This window comes from Poeciliopsis prolifica, unplaced genomic scaffold (genome assembly GCF_027474105.1).
Source record: "Poeciliopsis prolifica strain line A6 unplaced genomic scaffold, Auburn_PproV2 SCAFFOLD005, whole genome shotgun sequence".
Classification (NCBI taxonomy): domain Eukaryota; kingdom Metazoa; phylum Chordata; class Actinopteri; order Cyprinodontiformes; family Poeciliidae; genus Poeciliopsis; species Poeciliopsis prolifica.
Genome location: NW_026562380.1, coordinates 19,457,503 through 19,474,798, shown reverse-complemented (window position 1 = coordinate 19,474,798; position 17,296 = coordinate 19,457,503). Strand labels below are relative to the sequence as shown.

Genomic DNA, 17,296 nt, shown 5'->3' with positions numbered 1-17,296 from the left:
GAGTTGTTGAAGGATGCAATAGAGATGAAAACACCAATCAGGTTATTTCTGTCTATAAAATTTATAGAGACATATATATATTGTCTCTATCATAGATAGATAGATAGATAGATAGATAGATAGATAGATAGATAGATAGATAGATAGATAGATAGATAGATAGATAGATAGATAGATAGATAGAGACAGATAGATAGATAGATAGATAGATAGATAGATAGATAGATAGATAGATAGATAGATAGATAGATAGATAGATAGATAGATAGATAGGTAGATAGATAGATAGATAGATAGATAGATAGATGTAAGTAATTTAAACATGACTGAATATACACTAATGAATAAAATAAGCATACACATGCAAATACGTTAATTGTTAATTTATAAATATGTCACATATAATCTACAAATACATCAATCTATGTTAATCTATAATTAGTCTAAGCTATTCAACAGGAGCAATATTCCCTCTCATGTAGGGAGGAATGAGAATCTGTTCCAACACAGTAAGGCGACCAGAACCACCTCACTAGATCTTAAGGTGGCAACACAACGTGGCCCAAGCTGCAGGGAAACACGTAAGGAAAGACTAAAAAACCTGAAACACCTGAAACAGGATCTGCTGGATCAACTAAGATCCAGTAGTTGATTATCCGCTGTTTGCATCTTGAAGATTAAACAATATTTTCTGTCTGCCAAACTGTTATCTTTCATATTCCATTGGGTATTTTCTTGACATAGCCATTGAATCAAGTCATTTCTGAGATTGATTTATTGTCTATATATCAATGAAACCCATTGTGTCTATATGCTATAAAGTCTTTTAGCTTCCTTTATTAGACATTCGCTTATGTTTTATATCTCTTCAGACGTACCAGACATGTTACTATTTGATTCATCGCCGAAAAATAGAGTTGCCTCAAAACCACTAACATCACCCTTCTTAACCAGTCCTTGGTGGATTTACTGGTCCCACTGGACAGAATACGCACATCGAATTAAAAGGCACATCCTTTTTATTGTGTTCATTTTCTATTTATGTGAACTTTTGGCTTCAGCGTGGCAATAAATTGGACCTAATTGTGTCCTGCAGAGCCTTGAGATGACATAGGTTGTGTACTGGAGCTACATGTTGGCCATGATTCATCTTTGTATTCTTTGGGATCTATTTGGATTTGCAAAAAACATGTTTACTGGGTGCTCCTTTTTATAGCTGATCATTAAAGTAGGGCTCTTCAATCTGTGCTTGAAGTGGATGAGAGGAAAACAGTCCAGACACACGAGCCGTCCATTCAGACCAGCGCCGGCCTCGTACCGGATCTGGACTTTCAAAAGCATTGGAAGTGACTTTCTTCAGTGAAATGTTAACTTGAGTTAAAAATGAATCCAGCCTCAAATATACATATTGTCTAACGCAGCGATTAGAATAAATGAGCAGCTCTGTGTGGTGGAACAGTGTGACACAGACTCAGTCAACAGAGAGGCTGTTTTAACAGCATTCTCTTTCATTTCCTCTGTTGCCAACATCACACACTCCGCGCAACTGTTTCCAACATTCATGCGTTTCATATTGTGTGTTGTTGCTGACTCCTGCCTCTGAGTTCACAGTTCGGCAGCATGATGTGGCGACACAACTTGGGTCTGTTTCTGCCCCGATGGAGGGTCACCGTGTGTCTCCCCGAGGCTCAGCGGCATCACTTAATGCCCCGCGGCAAACAGGAAATAAACATCTCTTATTACTGGTCCTCAGGTTCACAAATAAACTCCCGTCCTTTCTTCTGTTCTATCAACATGATGTTCCGATGCTTGCACCCCACTGTGAAGCTACAAGCAGAAGCTTAAAGTCAAATCATCTTAAAACTTCCACTAAACTCTGTGGAGGCATCAAAGGACATCAACCGTCATCATTTCAAGCTTCAGAGTCGAGTCTTACCTGTTAGACCGTCACGCTTACGCAGACGTCCAGGCTGAGGATCGGTGCTGTTAGTGATACGTCCAGCACTGCTGCATGCTGCAGGCTGCTGCTGGCTGACGAGCACAAAGAGCCTCCCATGGTGGAGCCACTCCACTGCATGACCTCCTCCTCCACCTCCTCCACCTCCTCCTCTTGTTGGTAAACACAGCAGCCTGGAGCAGCAGCAGTTTTCCATGTGATCTTGGGCGCGCTTGCACACACACACACACAAAGAGAGCCACGGAAAGAGAGCGAATTTGGCTTTCTCACAATATCAGACACTTTAACTCGTTGTGCTGGACCAAGTATGTGATTTAATCCGAAATGTAGGATTTAGGAAGACAGGATGGATCGAAGCGTGAGCTGTTGTTTCCTCTGTGCCCTCAGAGTTTTATCATTTTTGCTTCGAGACGCAACCTTTAGTACCAGATCTTAAGTTGTGTCACAGGATGATCTCAAGGATACATTTTGCTTGCTGACAGTCGCCTCACTGGGCCAACGTTTCCATTACATGATCCTCCCAGCGGCGCTCCTCGCCTTTTGAGTGCCCGGGGTGAACCACCTTTCTAACGTGAAAAACTGTTGATAGATTACGTTATGACTCTTTATGAAACATCCACACAGTTTAATTACATTTTCAGGGAGCATGTCTGTGTCACTTGTCATTCAGTTTGTGTCTGACGTGAGGGGAGCGTTTATCAATACTTTCCTCCAAGTATTTAAAATAAGGTGTAAAATCTATCATAAATAATAGAAAATTACGGCAATTTTGTTACACACATAAAAGTGTGCAGCAATTATTTTGGACGTGCTTCAGTTAGGTACTGTTGAAATCCAGATCCTCTGGGTGGGGGGATTTGACAACAGAGGGAAGGGCCACCCCCAACAAGATGTCACCCTGGGCAGTTGCATATGTCGCTCATATCAGAAGCCTCACTCGTTTTTGTAAAAATCATCATCATCAGTACACTCAGCCGGATGGATAATAGGGGGTTTGGGGGATTCCACAAGGCTTTATTCTTGGGTCACTCCTTTTCTCTTTGTACCTTCTGAAAGTTTTAAGAAACATGGGATTCCAGTCTTACGCTGATGACTGTCCAATCTATTCCTCCTCCAGCAGCGAGATGTTCTTTAAACTCTTCTTTAACAGAAAATTACAGATGCCCCAAAACAAACGCAAAACCGAAGTAATTTCATTAACCACACAAATAGTGTGGCATTAGTTTTAGATCTCAGACGTCTTTCCGAAACTAAAAGTTTTCTTCCAGACATGACCCAGAAGCAGTCATTTTTTAGAACCGCTCTGTCGTGCCTTCAACTCGCTTAAAAAGCGGCAGAACAACATTTAACCAAGCAAGAGCACATCAGCACGGAGTTGGCCTCTTGTAATGGATGTGTCTTCATTTTAGGATTTAGATCCTTTTACTGTTTTGTTTCCTAGCGGATTCCAAGATGAAAAATAACATGATGTTTGCAGACAAGATCAGTTTTCTACATTTCTAAATTTCATAGTACCTGGTGTAAATGAGTGTCAGTCCTACAAAACCATTTTCTAGTTGGATACATTGTCTGGTTGAACCTTTACTTGAATATATTTACAAACATGCTCACAGTCGATTTTGTTGCAGGCGAGAAAAAAACTGCAAAAGACGAGGCGTTGACAAAAAAAACCGTCCCCAGATGGAACCCAGCGACGTTCTCTGGCCAGTGGCTTTCAACAGTATGAAAGATCAGCTTCGGTCATAAAAAGTACATGTAAGCTGATTTATTGTTGCGCAAGTATAAGCTGGAAGACAAGAAAATGGAGATGATTCAATGCAGAGGCACAAGATATCATTTTGGCCTCTGGCCTGAACATGTGAACCAGAGTGAGGAGTCAGAACGCATGAATAATTCAGAGTTTTTAACCATTTGGACGTCATAGATTGTTATTTAAGAGGTGAATGAAGACCGATGTCCTCACCAGGCTGTTGTTTCATGAAAAGCATTTTCGTCTAATGAAAGGCACATTTCTCAGATAGGAGAACCACACCTGTTAATGTTGATGGTCTAACGGCCTGAAGGCACAATGTCTGAGATTGTTGTTGACCAAGATCTTCTGAAAAATCATTCCAGAGAATCAGGACACACTTCTCACTCAAACCCTTCGGTGTGAAGGACTTCAGTGCGAGTCTTGGGACAACCTGCATTAAATCGTATTGATGCTGAAGGTAAACAGCTGGGCTGCCCCCATCTTAACCCTGACGATGTACACACTGAGAAAACTCAAAGAATAATCAAACTGACTTTGAAAAGATTAGGTTCTAGAAAACAGATGGAACTGAGATAAAAACATGTTGCCTGTTTCTTTGCGTATCTGTTTAATTTGCCTCGGTTAGTTTATAGTTAGATTGAGCCTCAGCAGGTTGGAAAATCAGGAAATGGGGACATAATTGGAGGAGGGGTTGAGTTGATTCGGTGCAGTAAAGGGTTGAGGTATAACTGGGACGTCAGTGTGTCTCACATTTACAGATAAAAACAGGCTGACCTCTGATGACCCATCCTCTGGGATCAAACAAAATAAAATAGATGCAGGATAAAAAGTGACAAGCAGGCCTGATTGTGACAGACTACTATTATTAATTCATGCCAAACGTGCGGCAGAGTGAGGCATATTCACAATGACGACATGTACAGTGTGTACGCTTCCTCTATCAGGCCTTTCATGCAACCACTTGACATTCGGCAGAGTGAGGACACATTGTTGTACATCGGCCTAATGGACCTGGAGCACACTGATGGACTTCATTAGTGGACTGAAGCACCGGCTCTTCACTCCCACAAAGACGAGGACGCACGTCAAGAACACGCTGTGCCGCAGCTTCCTTCCTCGCCCGGTGGAAGCGCAGACCGATGCAGACATGTTTTCATGGAAGGCTCCACATCTAGAGCTTAATATTCTGAGCGAAAACAAATGGGATCATCCTCACGTAGACGGGCATAATTCCCAACACAGAAAGGATTGGTTTTGTGAAACATAAATACGATGTGACCAATTATATCAAAGTTTTAATTCTTGAGACAAAATTGATATATATTCAATCTGCTGCGATAGAAGGCCAACCTGTCCAGGGTGAAGCCCCGCCTCTCACCTGTTGACCGCTGGAGATGGACACCAGCAACACTGAGGACTCTGTCAGGGACAAGTGTGTAAGAAAACAGTTGGACGGACGGACGGGTGTCCAGTCTGTTCCTTCTTGGTGTTATGTAAACAGAAGATAGCAGGTGGTATTTTCAAGAACTTTCTTAGCAGTGCTACTAATTGGCTTTACTGTAAATTAAGGACAGGATCAGAGTCAGATATGTCTGACAACTCACAGGGATGAATGGAAGATCTGTTTTCCTACAACTGAACTGAAAACCGATTATCTGACAAACACATTCACCAGCAGCGAAAAACATCAGACATCCTGCATATTTCCACCAACTCAAATCAGTTAATCAGTTTTGGTGGCTAACAGCTACCATGCGAACAAAGAAGGGGAACCACTCGCCCCGGGTCTCTTCACACCAGCCATTTTGTTGGATTTCTTCAGGGGCGACGTTTTGCTTTCACAGGGGGCTCAGCTGACAAAGCCAGCGGCCCGATGAGTCAATGGACACAAAGACTCAACGCTCTAAAAGTTGGTTTTATGAAATGAATTCACTAACACAATCACGTTTCTCTTTTTTATTCATCTCCACCTGCTCAGCACTAAGTAAACAATCATGTCATTGATCAATAGAGAAACTGCCATCCATTTTCTATACACCCTTGTCCCTGGTGGTGCTGGCAGCGGCGCCGGTCTGTCACAGTTGGAGCCATCCTCCTACTTGAGAAAAGAACTGCATGTCTTTTTAGGAATCAATGGTCGAAAATAGTTTTAGGTGTTTCAAAAACCAAAATCGACTGCTAATCTAAGAGCAGTCTCCGACAGACTCGCTCACCTGTCGTACTGTGTAGCAAATGTCAAAAGACTCCAGTAAGAAACTTGGTTCAGGTCGTAGTTGGAACATGTGGGAAAGTGGAGTCCTGGTGGGTTAATTATTAAAGGTGATAACACCAGCAACTGCTGATGACTAAATGGAGAGCTTTCAGGTACAAACAGAGAGAGGAGTCGGATTACCATCAGTTCGCTCCATGCATGTGCACAACTAACAGGTCAATGAAGAAATTATTCTGATTAGTTGATGCAATGGAGTTGGTGCTGCTCTTCCTAAATGTCTGCAACTCCTGCACTGCAGGGACGAGTTGTTGTGTTTTTCTGATTTCTTAAAACCACATCAGTGTGTTACATGTACAGCCTCCAGTCACAACGTCCAGTCACTGTCCTGTTGGCTGCTGCCCTGCCCTGGGTTAGAGACGCAGCCAGGAGCATTTCTGCATGCATGTCGCTTCAGTTTCCATTCCACTGTCTAAAAATATGGATTCTCTCTCAACTGATCACTTAAAATTCCCTTGTGTGTTTGGTTGTTGGTCCTGTGATAGAGCAGCAGCATGTACCTGCCTCTCCCTCAAAGCTGACAGATATTCACTTTTAAATCACACTTCCATCTGCTTTTGATACCAATGTGTATCAAATGATACACATTGGTATCAATGTGTAGCATGCAGAAGAAGAAGTCCTGCAATAGTCACACACCCTGATGTCACTGCGAGAGTAAGCCTGGACTTACACAGCCACCAAGAATAAAAAAGATGTCAAGTCCAATTCAATCTCGGTTGAACTGGTTCTGGGTAAAATGCCTGATAACACAGTAAACATGCAGATTTGAACAAACCCAACATAAAAGACTAACTGTAAAACGAAGATGTTTTCTCAGTTGGTATCTCAGCCAGGCAGACTGAACTAACTGCAAGTCATAATCATTGCTGAAGTTTTACACGTGCAGCTTACCTCGCTTTATACCCGGCAGCTATCCACACAAGTCATAGACGCAGCCTTTCAACATGTCCAGGGGTCCAACAATTTCCTTTTTCTCTTCAGGCCTGCAGCTTAAAAAGCAGAATCCAGTTAAATCTAGTAGACCTCTCCATTCAGCATAGCTCCTCTCTTCAGATGGTCTCTCAGATTCTCTCATCTGAAGTCCTTTGTTTTGTTCAGCTACACATACTGATGTGTATTCAGCCAGTGCAGAGCTCTGTGTGTGAGCTTTGTTTGTCTAAATGACCACTAGACTTCCTTCAATTCTTTCCCAACTTAGTTTTCCTGCCTGAGTTAAGGGAGGCTAAATATAGAGCACACAAGGCGACGTGGAAAAAAAAAAATGTGTGCAGGAAATGTATCACAACACACTCGTGAGCATGTTCATCTTTGTTTTGTGTGTGTGTGTGTGTGTGTGTGTGTGTGTGTGTGTGTGTGTGTGTGTGTGTGTGTGTGTGTGTGTGTGTGTCTGTGTGTGTGTGTCTTCCTGCGGCAGATTCCAAAAACAGTTCAGGAGAACGTTGCTCTGTGAATGTGACACAGTGTTGCAAGCTTTTCATTTGTTTTTGCGTTTCTCTCAGAGTGATAACCGACAGGCAGGGTGGAGCCAGGCCATGTGAGCACCGCTGCATTGTTGTTGAGGGTCAACCCATCCTATATTCCACTCCGATGACGTTGTACACATTGTTTTGTCTCTGGGCTTCTAAAAAGGTCTGCCTAAACAAAAGCACTGGCAACACATCCTGCTGTCTGGCTGCACAAAAAGAATCCAGCTCCAGTTCTGATTGTTTCACACATTCAGCTGGCAGCACAGCCGCCGTGCGGGAATCTGGTGTCTCTTTTATGGAAATGTCTCACGGTGTTGGGAATGGGGTTCGGGTTTGATTAGATGTTTACTGGAAACTGCGGTGAGACCGAGAAGACTGGCTGGTGTTTCACTGAGATCTCCTGAAATTCACTCATGATCAATATTTGAATTAAGATAAAAGAACAGCCATGGTGAGATTAAGCTGTCGTTCTAGAGCCACTGACGGGAACCTAGATTTTGTCCAGTCGTTAATGTTTGGATATGGTTTGTCATGCATCAGTTCAGCGGCTGTGAAGCCTGCGTTGCAAACAACTTTCCCTCTCTGCGACGAGAGAAGCACTGAGTCCAACTATGTCTCTTGCCAGCAATAAAATGCCTTACACTTTCCTTTTAATCCGACTTCAGTTGCTCAATATTTGGAAGTGTGACCAACATGGAAGGAGCAGAAAGCAAACATGAAAGTAATTGCTGTTTTTCAATTGTTTCATTTTTAATCTCGTCTGCAGTGGAAACATTCTGCATCTTTTCTTTAGAGGCAGCATCAAGTGTAACATTTATGTTGGTAGTATTGCGTTTTTTCCTCATTGTGCTGCATTAGCAATGCTGGGAATACGAAGTGAGAGTCCAGTCGGGTTGTTATTTTGGGTTTTGCTGCTCAGTCTGTTCGTGGCGATCCACACCAACCCTGGACCTAACATGTGTTTTGTCACACTGTGACCTTTGACTCCGTTCAGCAAAAGCTGACTGCAGCTTGATGCTGTGCTACTCCCAAACCACCACTCACTGCTGTCCATGGAAAACAGAAATAGAACAGATACTTCCTCAGAAGCATGACACAGAGAGAGAACAGAGTTACTTTCTAGATACATAATCAGAGAAAACACAGCACACACAGTATTAACTCTAAAGTTGTGTGTGAACAACGTACCTCATAGAAATCCAGGCAAGACGTGCAGACCAAGATCCTGGTCTATCAGAGGATACATGGGTCACTCAGATAATGGTTAATAATAATAATTATTATTATTATAGCAGTAGCTCAGATGGACAGTGAGTGAGCGAGTGAGACATAGAGAGACTCAGTCTATGAATAGACTTTGAGTTTACTGGAAACACGGTCGAGGTTCAGGGGATTCCAGCCAACATCTCTCAGTGACAGTTTTACTGAAACACAAAGTCTGACTGAATCTGATCCTCAGCACAGAAACACATTCAGCACTTTATTCCTGCAAAACTAAAACACACAGTAGATCCAAGCTTTGTTTGAAAGGCTCCTGCAAGCTCACCATCGTCATCAGACACTCTGGCCGTCACACACACACACACACACACACACACACACACACACACACACACACACACACACACACACACACACACACACACACACACACACACACACACACACACACACACACACAGCTCTCAGAGAAACTGAGGCTGACAGATGAAGTGGCAGTTCTACTTCTTGATCCTTATGAGCATCTTCATGTGGTTATGGGTCAGTGGCATGTCTTGTTCTGCCTCCATCAGACCTACAGGTCCAGAGATATGCTGAGAGCTGCCATCTTGGTTCTCATGGCTTCTTCCTGATTCTTCTTGGCGTCCATGATAAGCTAAATAAAATCTGGGGTTTTAGTATTCTGCTCCTTCTGCATGTCATGAACAACAAAGCACTTCAAATCTACAGGAGCTTGTTACTTCAGACATGTTTAAATGGCTTCTTGAACACTTGGAAGTATTCTTATCTTTCAGTCTCGCCACATTATCTGTCCTGTTTTAATGGCTGGAGTCATTTTGTTGTTGAAATCTTTTACTCCTGAAACGGTGCTTTTGTGCTGAGGTCTATCCTGACCAGAGCAACAGTTATTGAGCCGAAAGACACAGAAACATCAGGGAATAGTGTCCGTGTCAGGGACAGGGACTGGATTTGTCTGCGGTCATATGAACTTCGCTAAGTTGCAACAGATGTGGCAGAGACAAAACCACAGAGGCCAAGATGATGGGAGTCAGTAAGTTCTGTTCCTGGTTGACATAAAGATACATGAAATTGAACAGTAATGTTTTTTAGCTGCTTTTTTAATGAGTTTCATCAAAGCGATGTCTCTTTTGGGGAATCTATAATCCAATCATTCTTTCCGCAGAATTTTAAATAAGTCAGGGTCAAGGCTTATTCCCCACTGATCACCGAAACTGAGTATTCAGTTTGAATCCAGGGTCACTTTAAAGATGCAATACTGTGAGTTCCCCTCAGGGAATGGGGAATATTTTTTCTCCCCACATTTTTGTGATTTGTGAGACCTTTATCTGATTTTTGACGTAAAGGACATAAAGTCCTTTTTATGCATTTGGATCACCCTACAAAACTACAAAACCTGGAACACTTCAAAGATGGACAAGATCATAGTATCGCACTGGATAAATAATTTGAGCAAAATGAAAAGAAAAATCAAAATAGGCAAATTTGATATGAGAAGATAGTTAAAACAATAAACATTTCAAACTTGTAAACTTTTTTATTTCACAGCTGGGTGGGTATGGCAGGCAGTTATTCAGTATATCTCATAATCATATTAATTAAATGTTTAAAGATGGGGAATAAAGGACCAAGAAGAACCATTAAAATAAAACAATTTGTGGTTTATTACCAATGGGTTTAATGTACATTATGTTATGAATTCACAGAAAAAGCCATTTGTTCATGTACAAATTACAAATACACAAGCTATTCTCTCTACTCTTTAGTAGAGCTGTACACTGGGTTCTCCTCTCCCATTACTGTCCCACAACAGCATCGCAACCCGGCAAGACTTTGACTTGAGTGAAACGGAGTCAGGAAAAGACGGTCAGAGTCTCTTGAAGACGTAGACGGAGGGAGCAGCAGCTCGCGTAGAAAACATGAAGCAGTTTAGTTCTGTGTTTTGCAGGCGTCTGATTGCTTCCGACGGCTGTTACACGTCGAAAAGAAAAACCCGAGGAACTTTCATCAGCTCAGACAAAAACTTCCAGGCTAAACGGCCTGATGGTGCTGTGGAGTGATGACGGCAGCTGGTTCCCAGAGGTCAGAGGTCGGAGACAGGAGTGGACCGGACATGAAATATTCAACGGTGTTTTCGAAGTGCTGTGAAATATGACAGAATCCCCCAGCATAAATCCATATGTTGGGTTTGTCAGGAAGCTGAAAGAGCAGATCCACCTCTGATGCCTCATAAAGCACCACTTAGAAACAAATTCAAGAGAAAAATAAACAAACATACTTTCTTTTCCATGTCTCACTCCCAGAAATAAGCTTCATCAAGTAACTTTATAATTCATCTTCGCCTAATGTGTTTTCTTTATACAGTGTTGAATATAGTGGATTCAATTTTGCGTGTGTGTATTTGTGTGTGTGTGTGTGTGTATTGTGTCCTGGACTTGCTGGTTTCGTTCACTCTTCTCAGATCTAAAAAGCACCTCAACTCTTTACTTCCAGGAAATCCACACTTTAGCTTACAGACAAGCCGACCGGCTCTCTGATAGTCGTCCAGGTTTTTGTAACTTTGGGAGCAAAACGTGTATTTATATAGAGGTTTTCTAAGGATTCTTCAAAGCAGGTAAGTGGAAACAGGAAGACCAGTTCACTGCTCACATTGATCCCATCGACTGATTGGACTAAAACTCACGTAAAACAAAACAAAACAAGTAAATCAGAACCATCGGTCAGCCATATGCGCCATTAGAGTGGAAATAGAAAGTAAGTTTTTTTGTCCGGCTGACCAATAATTTACCTCTCAGGCATAATAATTTAATTGTATAAAGACAAAAAAAAAAGACAGCTGGCATATATGATGCTGTTGGCGACACAATCTAACAGTCCATTATAAAAACGATACAGAAATATTTGGGATCTGATGAGTAAAATGAAACTTGGTTGGGTTATGCTGAAGGACAGGAAGCCCTTTGACCCCGGTGCTCCTCCTGCTCCGCGCCGACAGTCAGCTGCACTGCAGGATGTTCACGATTCGATTGCTGCCGACAATTTTTCATTGGCCCAACTCGTCAGTGGATGTCCTCACAAGTATAGTGTTATGAGCTTGTGCGTGTGGTTTTTGTGGCCCTGCTGGTCTCTGCCTCCTCTCACTGAGTGTGTGTGGATGTTTGCTGTTTGTCTGTCTTCACGCAGTAGTTGGGTTTGTCGGAGACCCTGTAGCCCGGCAGGCACTCGCAGCGGTAGGAGCCCACCGTGTTGACGCACTTTCCGTTTCTGCACAGCGACATCCGGCTGTTCAGCTCCGAGCATTCGTTCACATCTGCACGAGGAGAGAGGTGCCGGCGTGAAACAGAGGAAAGGTACGGCGGGTTCTTTACGTGACGGCGAGCGGCCGCCTACCGACGCAGGTCATGTGGGACAGGTCCAGGGTGAATCCCGCAAAGCAGTCGCACATGTAACTCTCCTGAACCCGGACACAGCGGCCGTTCTCGCAGCCGTTCAGGATCCCGCACTCCTCGGCTCGCAAGCCCTCGAAGTTGCTGTAGCGATCTGCAGCACAGGTATGAACCAAACACAACGCCAGACCAGTTAAACCAGGTCTGAGTATAGATTGGAGCGCTTAACAAACCCACCTGCCTTACGTCATATGATCAGCGTTGGAAAACTTAACGTGAATATTATCACAGAATCACCTCAGACCTAACGTCTGAAAAAACACAAATCACTGCCTGGCCACAAAAAAGGTTCCCACCAAAACAAAAACCAAAAGCTCACACTCTCATGTTTCATTGGACTGCCTTTAAATTTGATGATAGCACACATTTGTGTGTTTGAGGGGATGTGGGGGAAACAGTTAAAACTAACATTAAAATGTGGTTTAAAAAGTTTTTAATGTGATCAAGCTGCAAGACCAAAAATTACTCATCCTCCTCCTTTTCCTCCTCTTCCTCCTTCTTCTTCATCTTCAACACCAACAACATTCCACAGGAACACGCAGTAACAAAAAAACAAACGTTCTGTAGGATGTGCTGTTCATATGTAACTTAATCACAACATTTAAGAGTCAAGGGAGTAACTAATGAATAAATACAGTCTGTGATACGTTTACACTCATTATGAGTTTCTAAAAGGTTTCTAAAAGACGGAAGCGGCGCTTTCACCTTGCTGTGACACAAGATGGCAGCAAACTGCTTCCAAACCTCAGTGGGTCGAGGCCTCTGAGCTGCAGCGTTAAAGACACTGGCAGGTGAATTAGTCTAATCTGATCATCTCAACCGCAGCTCAGCGAGGCAGCAGCTCTACAGGCAGCTGAGACATGAACATCCTCACATCATCCTGGAGCTTCTTGGTTTTTTCATCTCCTCTGGTTTGGAGACGGAGCCGCTTAAAGCATTCTATGGTAACTAACTGAATCCTGCAGTGTGCAAACCTCTTTTTATTTCATATTATAAAGACAGAAACAATGTTGCACCTCTTCCATAACATCAACTTATTTTCACTGAAATCAATTAAAGGCAGGCGTCGTTCTACCTCACCATATCCTTTAGAAAAGTGAAGTAAGTATTACTAACCTGAGATACTAGTGAATTAAATCGACGTCGGTGGAAAATAAGATGAAAAAGTAAAAGAACTGATTTTTAAAGTAGAAGTCAAACTTGAGCATTAAAGCTACATTTTTCAGTTTTTCAGATAATTTCTTCTTAATGGATTTTCTACATTAATCAACATGGAAACATACATTACTTGACACAAAACATAACTTTTCTGAAAATGTCAAATTCATTTGAAGTACTTTAGAGTTTTACATACGTAAAATTCAACCAAACAACTAGTGAAGATGAAATATCAAGTCGATATTTTATATCACATAGAACTGGTTTTAAATCAAATAGCATTATTAGCCATGTAGCGTTTCGGTTCCCTGTTTTGTTTATTATTTTTCCATTTTGTTCAAACCTGCCATCCTGTCTGTCAGTAGAAGCTGCTCCCCAAAGACAAATCCTCTCATAAAGGTTCTCAGTCATCTGATCAAACAAATGTACGACTCAAGTTGTGTCTTGAAGCAAAGGCTAAATACTTACACTCTTCGTTTTCGTAAATGTTGCGGACATGCTGCTCTTCATGCGATGTCAAGTAGTCTGGGCTCACTTCATATTCGTGAACCGGACCGGCAACCAGGGCATCGTGGCCGTAAGGCTGTCGCCTCCCACCCAGAGGAATGTTGCACATGGATGCATAGTCCTCTGAGGACAGAAGAAAACAGTTTGTGCAGAAGAGAAACTAAAGAGTAAGGTTCCAACCTCCTGTATGACTAAAACGGTTCGTACTTGAACAGCACTTTATCAACTGGGTAGGAGCCACAGCTGCTCTGACAGGCAGACTGACAGAGGCTCCACCTGTTCGGCCCTCTTACCACCACCAGCAGGTCAGCCGGGACTGAAGTGTCTTGCCTAAGCCGGGACTGAAGTGTCTTGCCTAAGCCGGGACTGAAGTGTCTTGCCTAAGGTCATAATGTCTGAAACCGAAGACGAAACCAGCAACCCACCGACTGTATGACAAACTTCTACCTCCGTATCTACCATTGTCCCCATCGTCAACTAATGACAGTTATCAAGATTGCTCAGCGGAATTAAAACTTAAAAATATACTAAAACTTTAAAATACAGGCAAGTAAATTTCAGCATTATTCTCCCCACTTGTGGGAAATGTTGAAACATTCTGTGAGGATGAGAGGTTCTCGGTGTGTTGCAGAGTGTGTCTGAGTCGCATACCTGAGTTTTTACGGGGACACAAGGCGCACTCCATCCCCCAGGCCTCTCCGAAGCGACAGCAGCACTCGGTGAAGGTCATCTTCCCGTTGGGCCCCAGGGGCCGCGTGCACGTATTGGTTTCTGTGACTGTCTGCCAGCAGATCTGATAGTCCAAATACTCCATCTGTTGTTGCTCTACAAATACAGCCAGTTTTACTATCTAAAATGAACCATACCCTACGGGCACTGTTTGAACGCAACTGTAAAATTATGTTATCAACTGGAATATCATATGCAAATAATACCAAAACTGCCAATTATTAGTACCATCTATCCATCCAGGGTTGCTAGTTTCTAGAATCATTCAGTTTCCTTTGGTCTGCTGGGGAATAGGTTTCACTTTGCATCCATAGATTTTATTTTTTATATCTTCAGACATCATTCTGCTATGGAGCATCTGTGTCTTTACAATAGAGTATTATCTGTTGTTGAGATAAGATCTTAAGACAAAGAAAGCTAAAAAAAAAAAGAAAAAAGAAAGAAATAAAAAAGCCTTTTGTGATGCACTGCCTGCAGCTTCTGGAGAGCAGTCTGTTTGGATCCAAAGTGGTGGCATTATCATAATCATCATTTTAATAATCATATTTTTCAGCTTTTGTTTGAATTAACTGCGTGGGTCATTGTGAAAAAGTTAGATTTGCATCACATTTGGGCAAGAAAGCAAAGAAAAAATATTAGACTTGGGCTGCATTCGCCTGCTGAGTGAACGTAGTCTATGTTGCTCTGTGATGACCTTGTGACCTCTACAGGCTGTACCCTGCCTCTTACCCAATGACCTCTGCAACAGGGGCACCAGGCCTTCCTTGTGACCTTGTAAGGATAAGCAGATGTAGATAATGGGTATTGTGGTGCATTGAGTTAATGCATTTTCAGGTGTGTAAAAAAAGTGAACAGCTCCTGCTTTCTGGTTACAGGAATAATGTAACCAGAATAATGAGCTGTTCATAGTGAAACTGAAATTTTTGCTTATGAATCCATCTGCTGTATTTGTAGGTTTGTTTTGGGATGCAGAGGGCGCACAACTAGTGATTTATTGAACTATCAATATTTCATTGTTGAGAAAGTTTGATTTCAAGTTCGTTCATGTAGAACAAGTATTTTGTTGTTACTTATTGGTCCAGCTATCTACTGTCTATGGTCACTTATCTATGCAGGGCTGGAGGGGCACGCACACACACGCGCACGCACACGCACACACACCCACACACACACACGCACACGCGCACACACACACACACACACGCCAATGCATGCATGCACACACACATTCAACCTGCATAAGCAGATCAGAGCTTTACGAAATCTGGGATCAGAAATAAATCCTAAGGCTCTGATAGGTTTTTCTGAACTGATGTGTTTTGTAAAAGATGGATAAATGTCCCTTTTTTGTCCACATTTCTTATTTTGCACTAAAACTGTTTTGAAATACAGAGACTTGAATGAAAAAACTGAACTCTCACCAGCCAGCTGGGGAAGCACAACACAGCGGTTACTGTTGCGGTCCAGCACCATGGGGGGTCTACAGAAGCAGTTGAAGGAGCCGTCTGTGTTCAGACACTCTCCTCCATCACAAACGGACTCATCCAAACACTCATTGACATCTAGAGAACCGCGAGACACACAGACCAGAGTCATGAGTTAGACGATGAATCGGAGCCGTTTGACTCTCTAGCACACTTCTCAGTTTTACTGACCTGTGCACTCCAGCTTGACGGGGTCGTAGTAGTGACCGCTGGTGCAGTAACACTCATAGCTTCCCTCTGTGTTCCCACAGTAGCCGCCTTTACAGACCTCCTTATCAAACAGTTTGCATTCATCTGCGTCTGGAAACAGGACAAAACATGGTCTGTGTGATCACCTCTGAAAAACTAATCTTTGTGCATCTAAACACGCTTTCAAAGCTCAACAAGGAAGGCAAGCGGCTGTTTAACATATACTGCCTTGGGGAAGAACCTCCTTCGGCGCCATCGATGAACCCAGCCCCCACCTGGCTGGGTTCATCCACCCTTTTCCGGTTTGCAAAGATGGAACTTTGACAAACTTCCCATCTGCTTGTTGCTTAAAGCTGCAGTACGTAACTTTTACAAAAAACAGTTTTTTCCATATTTATTAAATCTGTCATCGTGTCATGAGACAGACGACCTGTGAAAACAATTGGATCTCCTCCACCTGTTTCTTGAGCTGCTATTGCCATCTAAAGAAATGCACCACTCCCGGTCAAAAACAACCAATCAGAGTCAGGAGGAGTGCTGTCAATCAACCTGTCCACTTGCTGCTCAATGTGCTAATGGTGGAGAAACAACTCACTGTTACAGGAAAACTCTTTATCTGCCGTCATGGCCATGCTAACTAGCCTGAGCTTTCATGACAAACTGTGTCATGGGCCAACTTGAGCTCCATCCCTCTGGGGTTCAGCGAAGTCGGCACGACCAATCAGATTTGTTCACCAACTTCCAGGAAATCCTCTCAGATGTGGGCTTAGTGATCTAACCCTTCTCTGTGTCAGCAGTTTGTTCAACACAAGGGGGCACTGCCTCCTCACTGACTGCACATGCATCACAAAACCCAAGACTGAAACCCACCACTCACACTTGACCAAGGCCCAATCAGATCGCTTCACTCACAGAGGATTTCAAGCAAGTGAAACTTATTCAGTTTGCAGGGAGAAAAACAAAAAAAAAAAACAGCTACAGAAGCAATAAGATGGTGGTTGGTGCGTGCAAAATGAAAAGAGCTGTTATTGTTACCAGATAACATCTTCAAATATATCATGCCTTTAAATTGGATCAGAGTAAACTATTTCCACTT

The 17,296-nt window shown here is 42.7% G+C and overlaps 2 protein-coding genes across 2 annotated transcripts in view; both read right to left on the bottom strand.

The window, feature by feature from the left end:
- Positions 1 to 7,122, bottom strand: part of LOC129360148 (ras guanyl-releasing protein 3-like) — a 28,185-nt gene extending 21,063 nt beyond the window's left edge. Inside the window, 1 exon segment of the mRNA XM_055030262.1 lies at positions 6,874 to 7,122. The gene's annotated coding sequence lies outside the window, so the exon portion shown is untranslated.
- A 3,211-nt stretch (positions 7,123 to 10,333) lies between these two features.
- Positions 10,334 to 17,296, bottom strand: part of ltbp1 (latent transforming growth factor beta binding protein 1) — a 69,117-nt gene continuing 62,154 nt past the window's right edge. The window contains 6 exon segments of the mRNA XM_055029636.1: positions 10,334 to 11,997; positions 12,078 to 12,227; positions 13,760 to 13,921; positions 14,450 to 14,623; positions 15,949 to 16,089; positions 16,183 to 16,311. Of these exon segments, the coding sequence (XP_054885611.1) occupies positions 11,825 to 11,997; positions 12,078 to 12,227; positions 13,760 to 13,921; positions 14,450 to 14,623; positions 15,949 to 16,089; positions 16,183 to 16,311 (929 nt within the window). The 3' untranslated portion in view covers positions 10,334 to 11,824.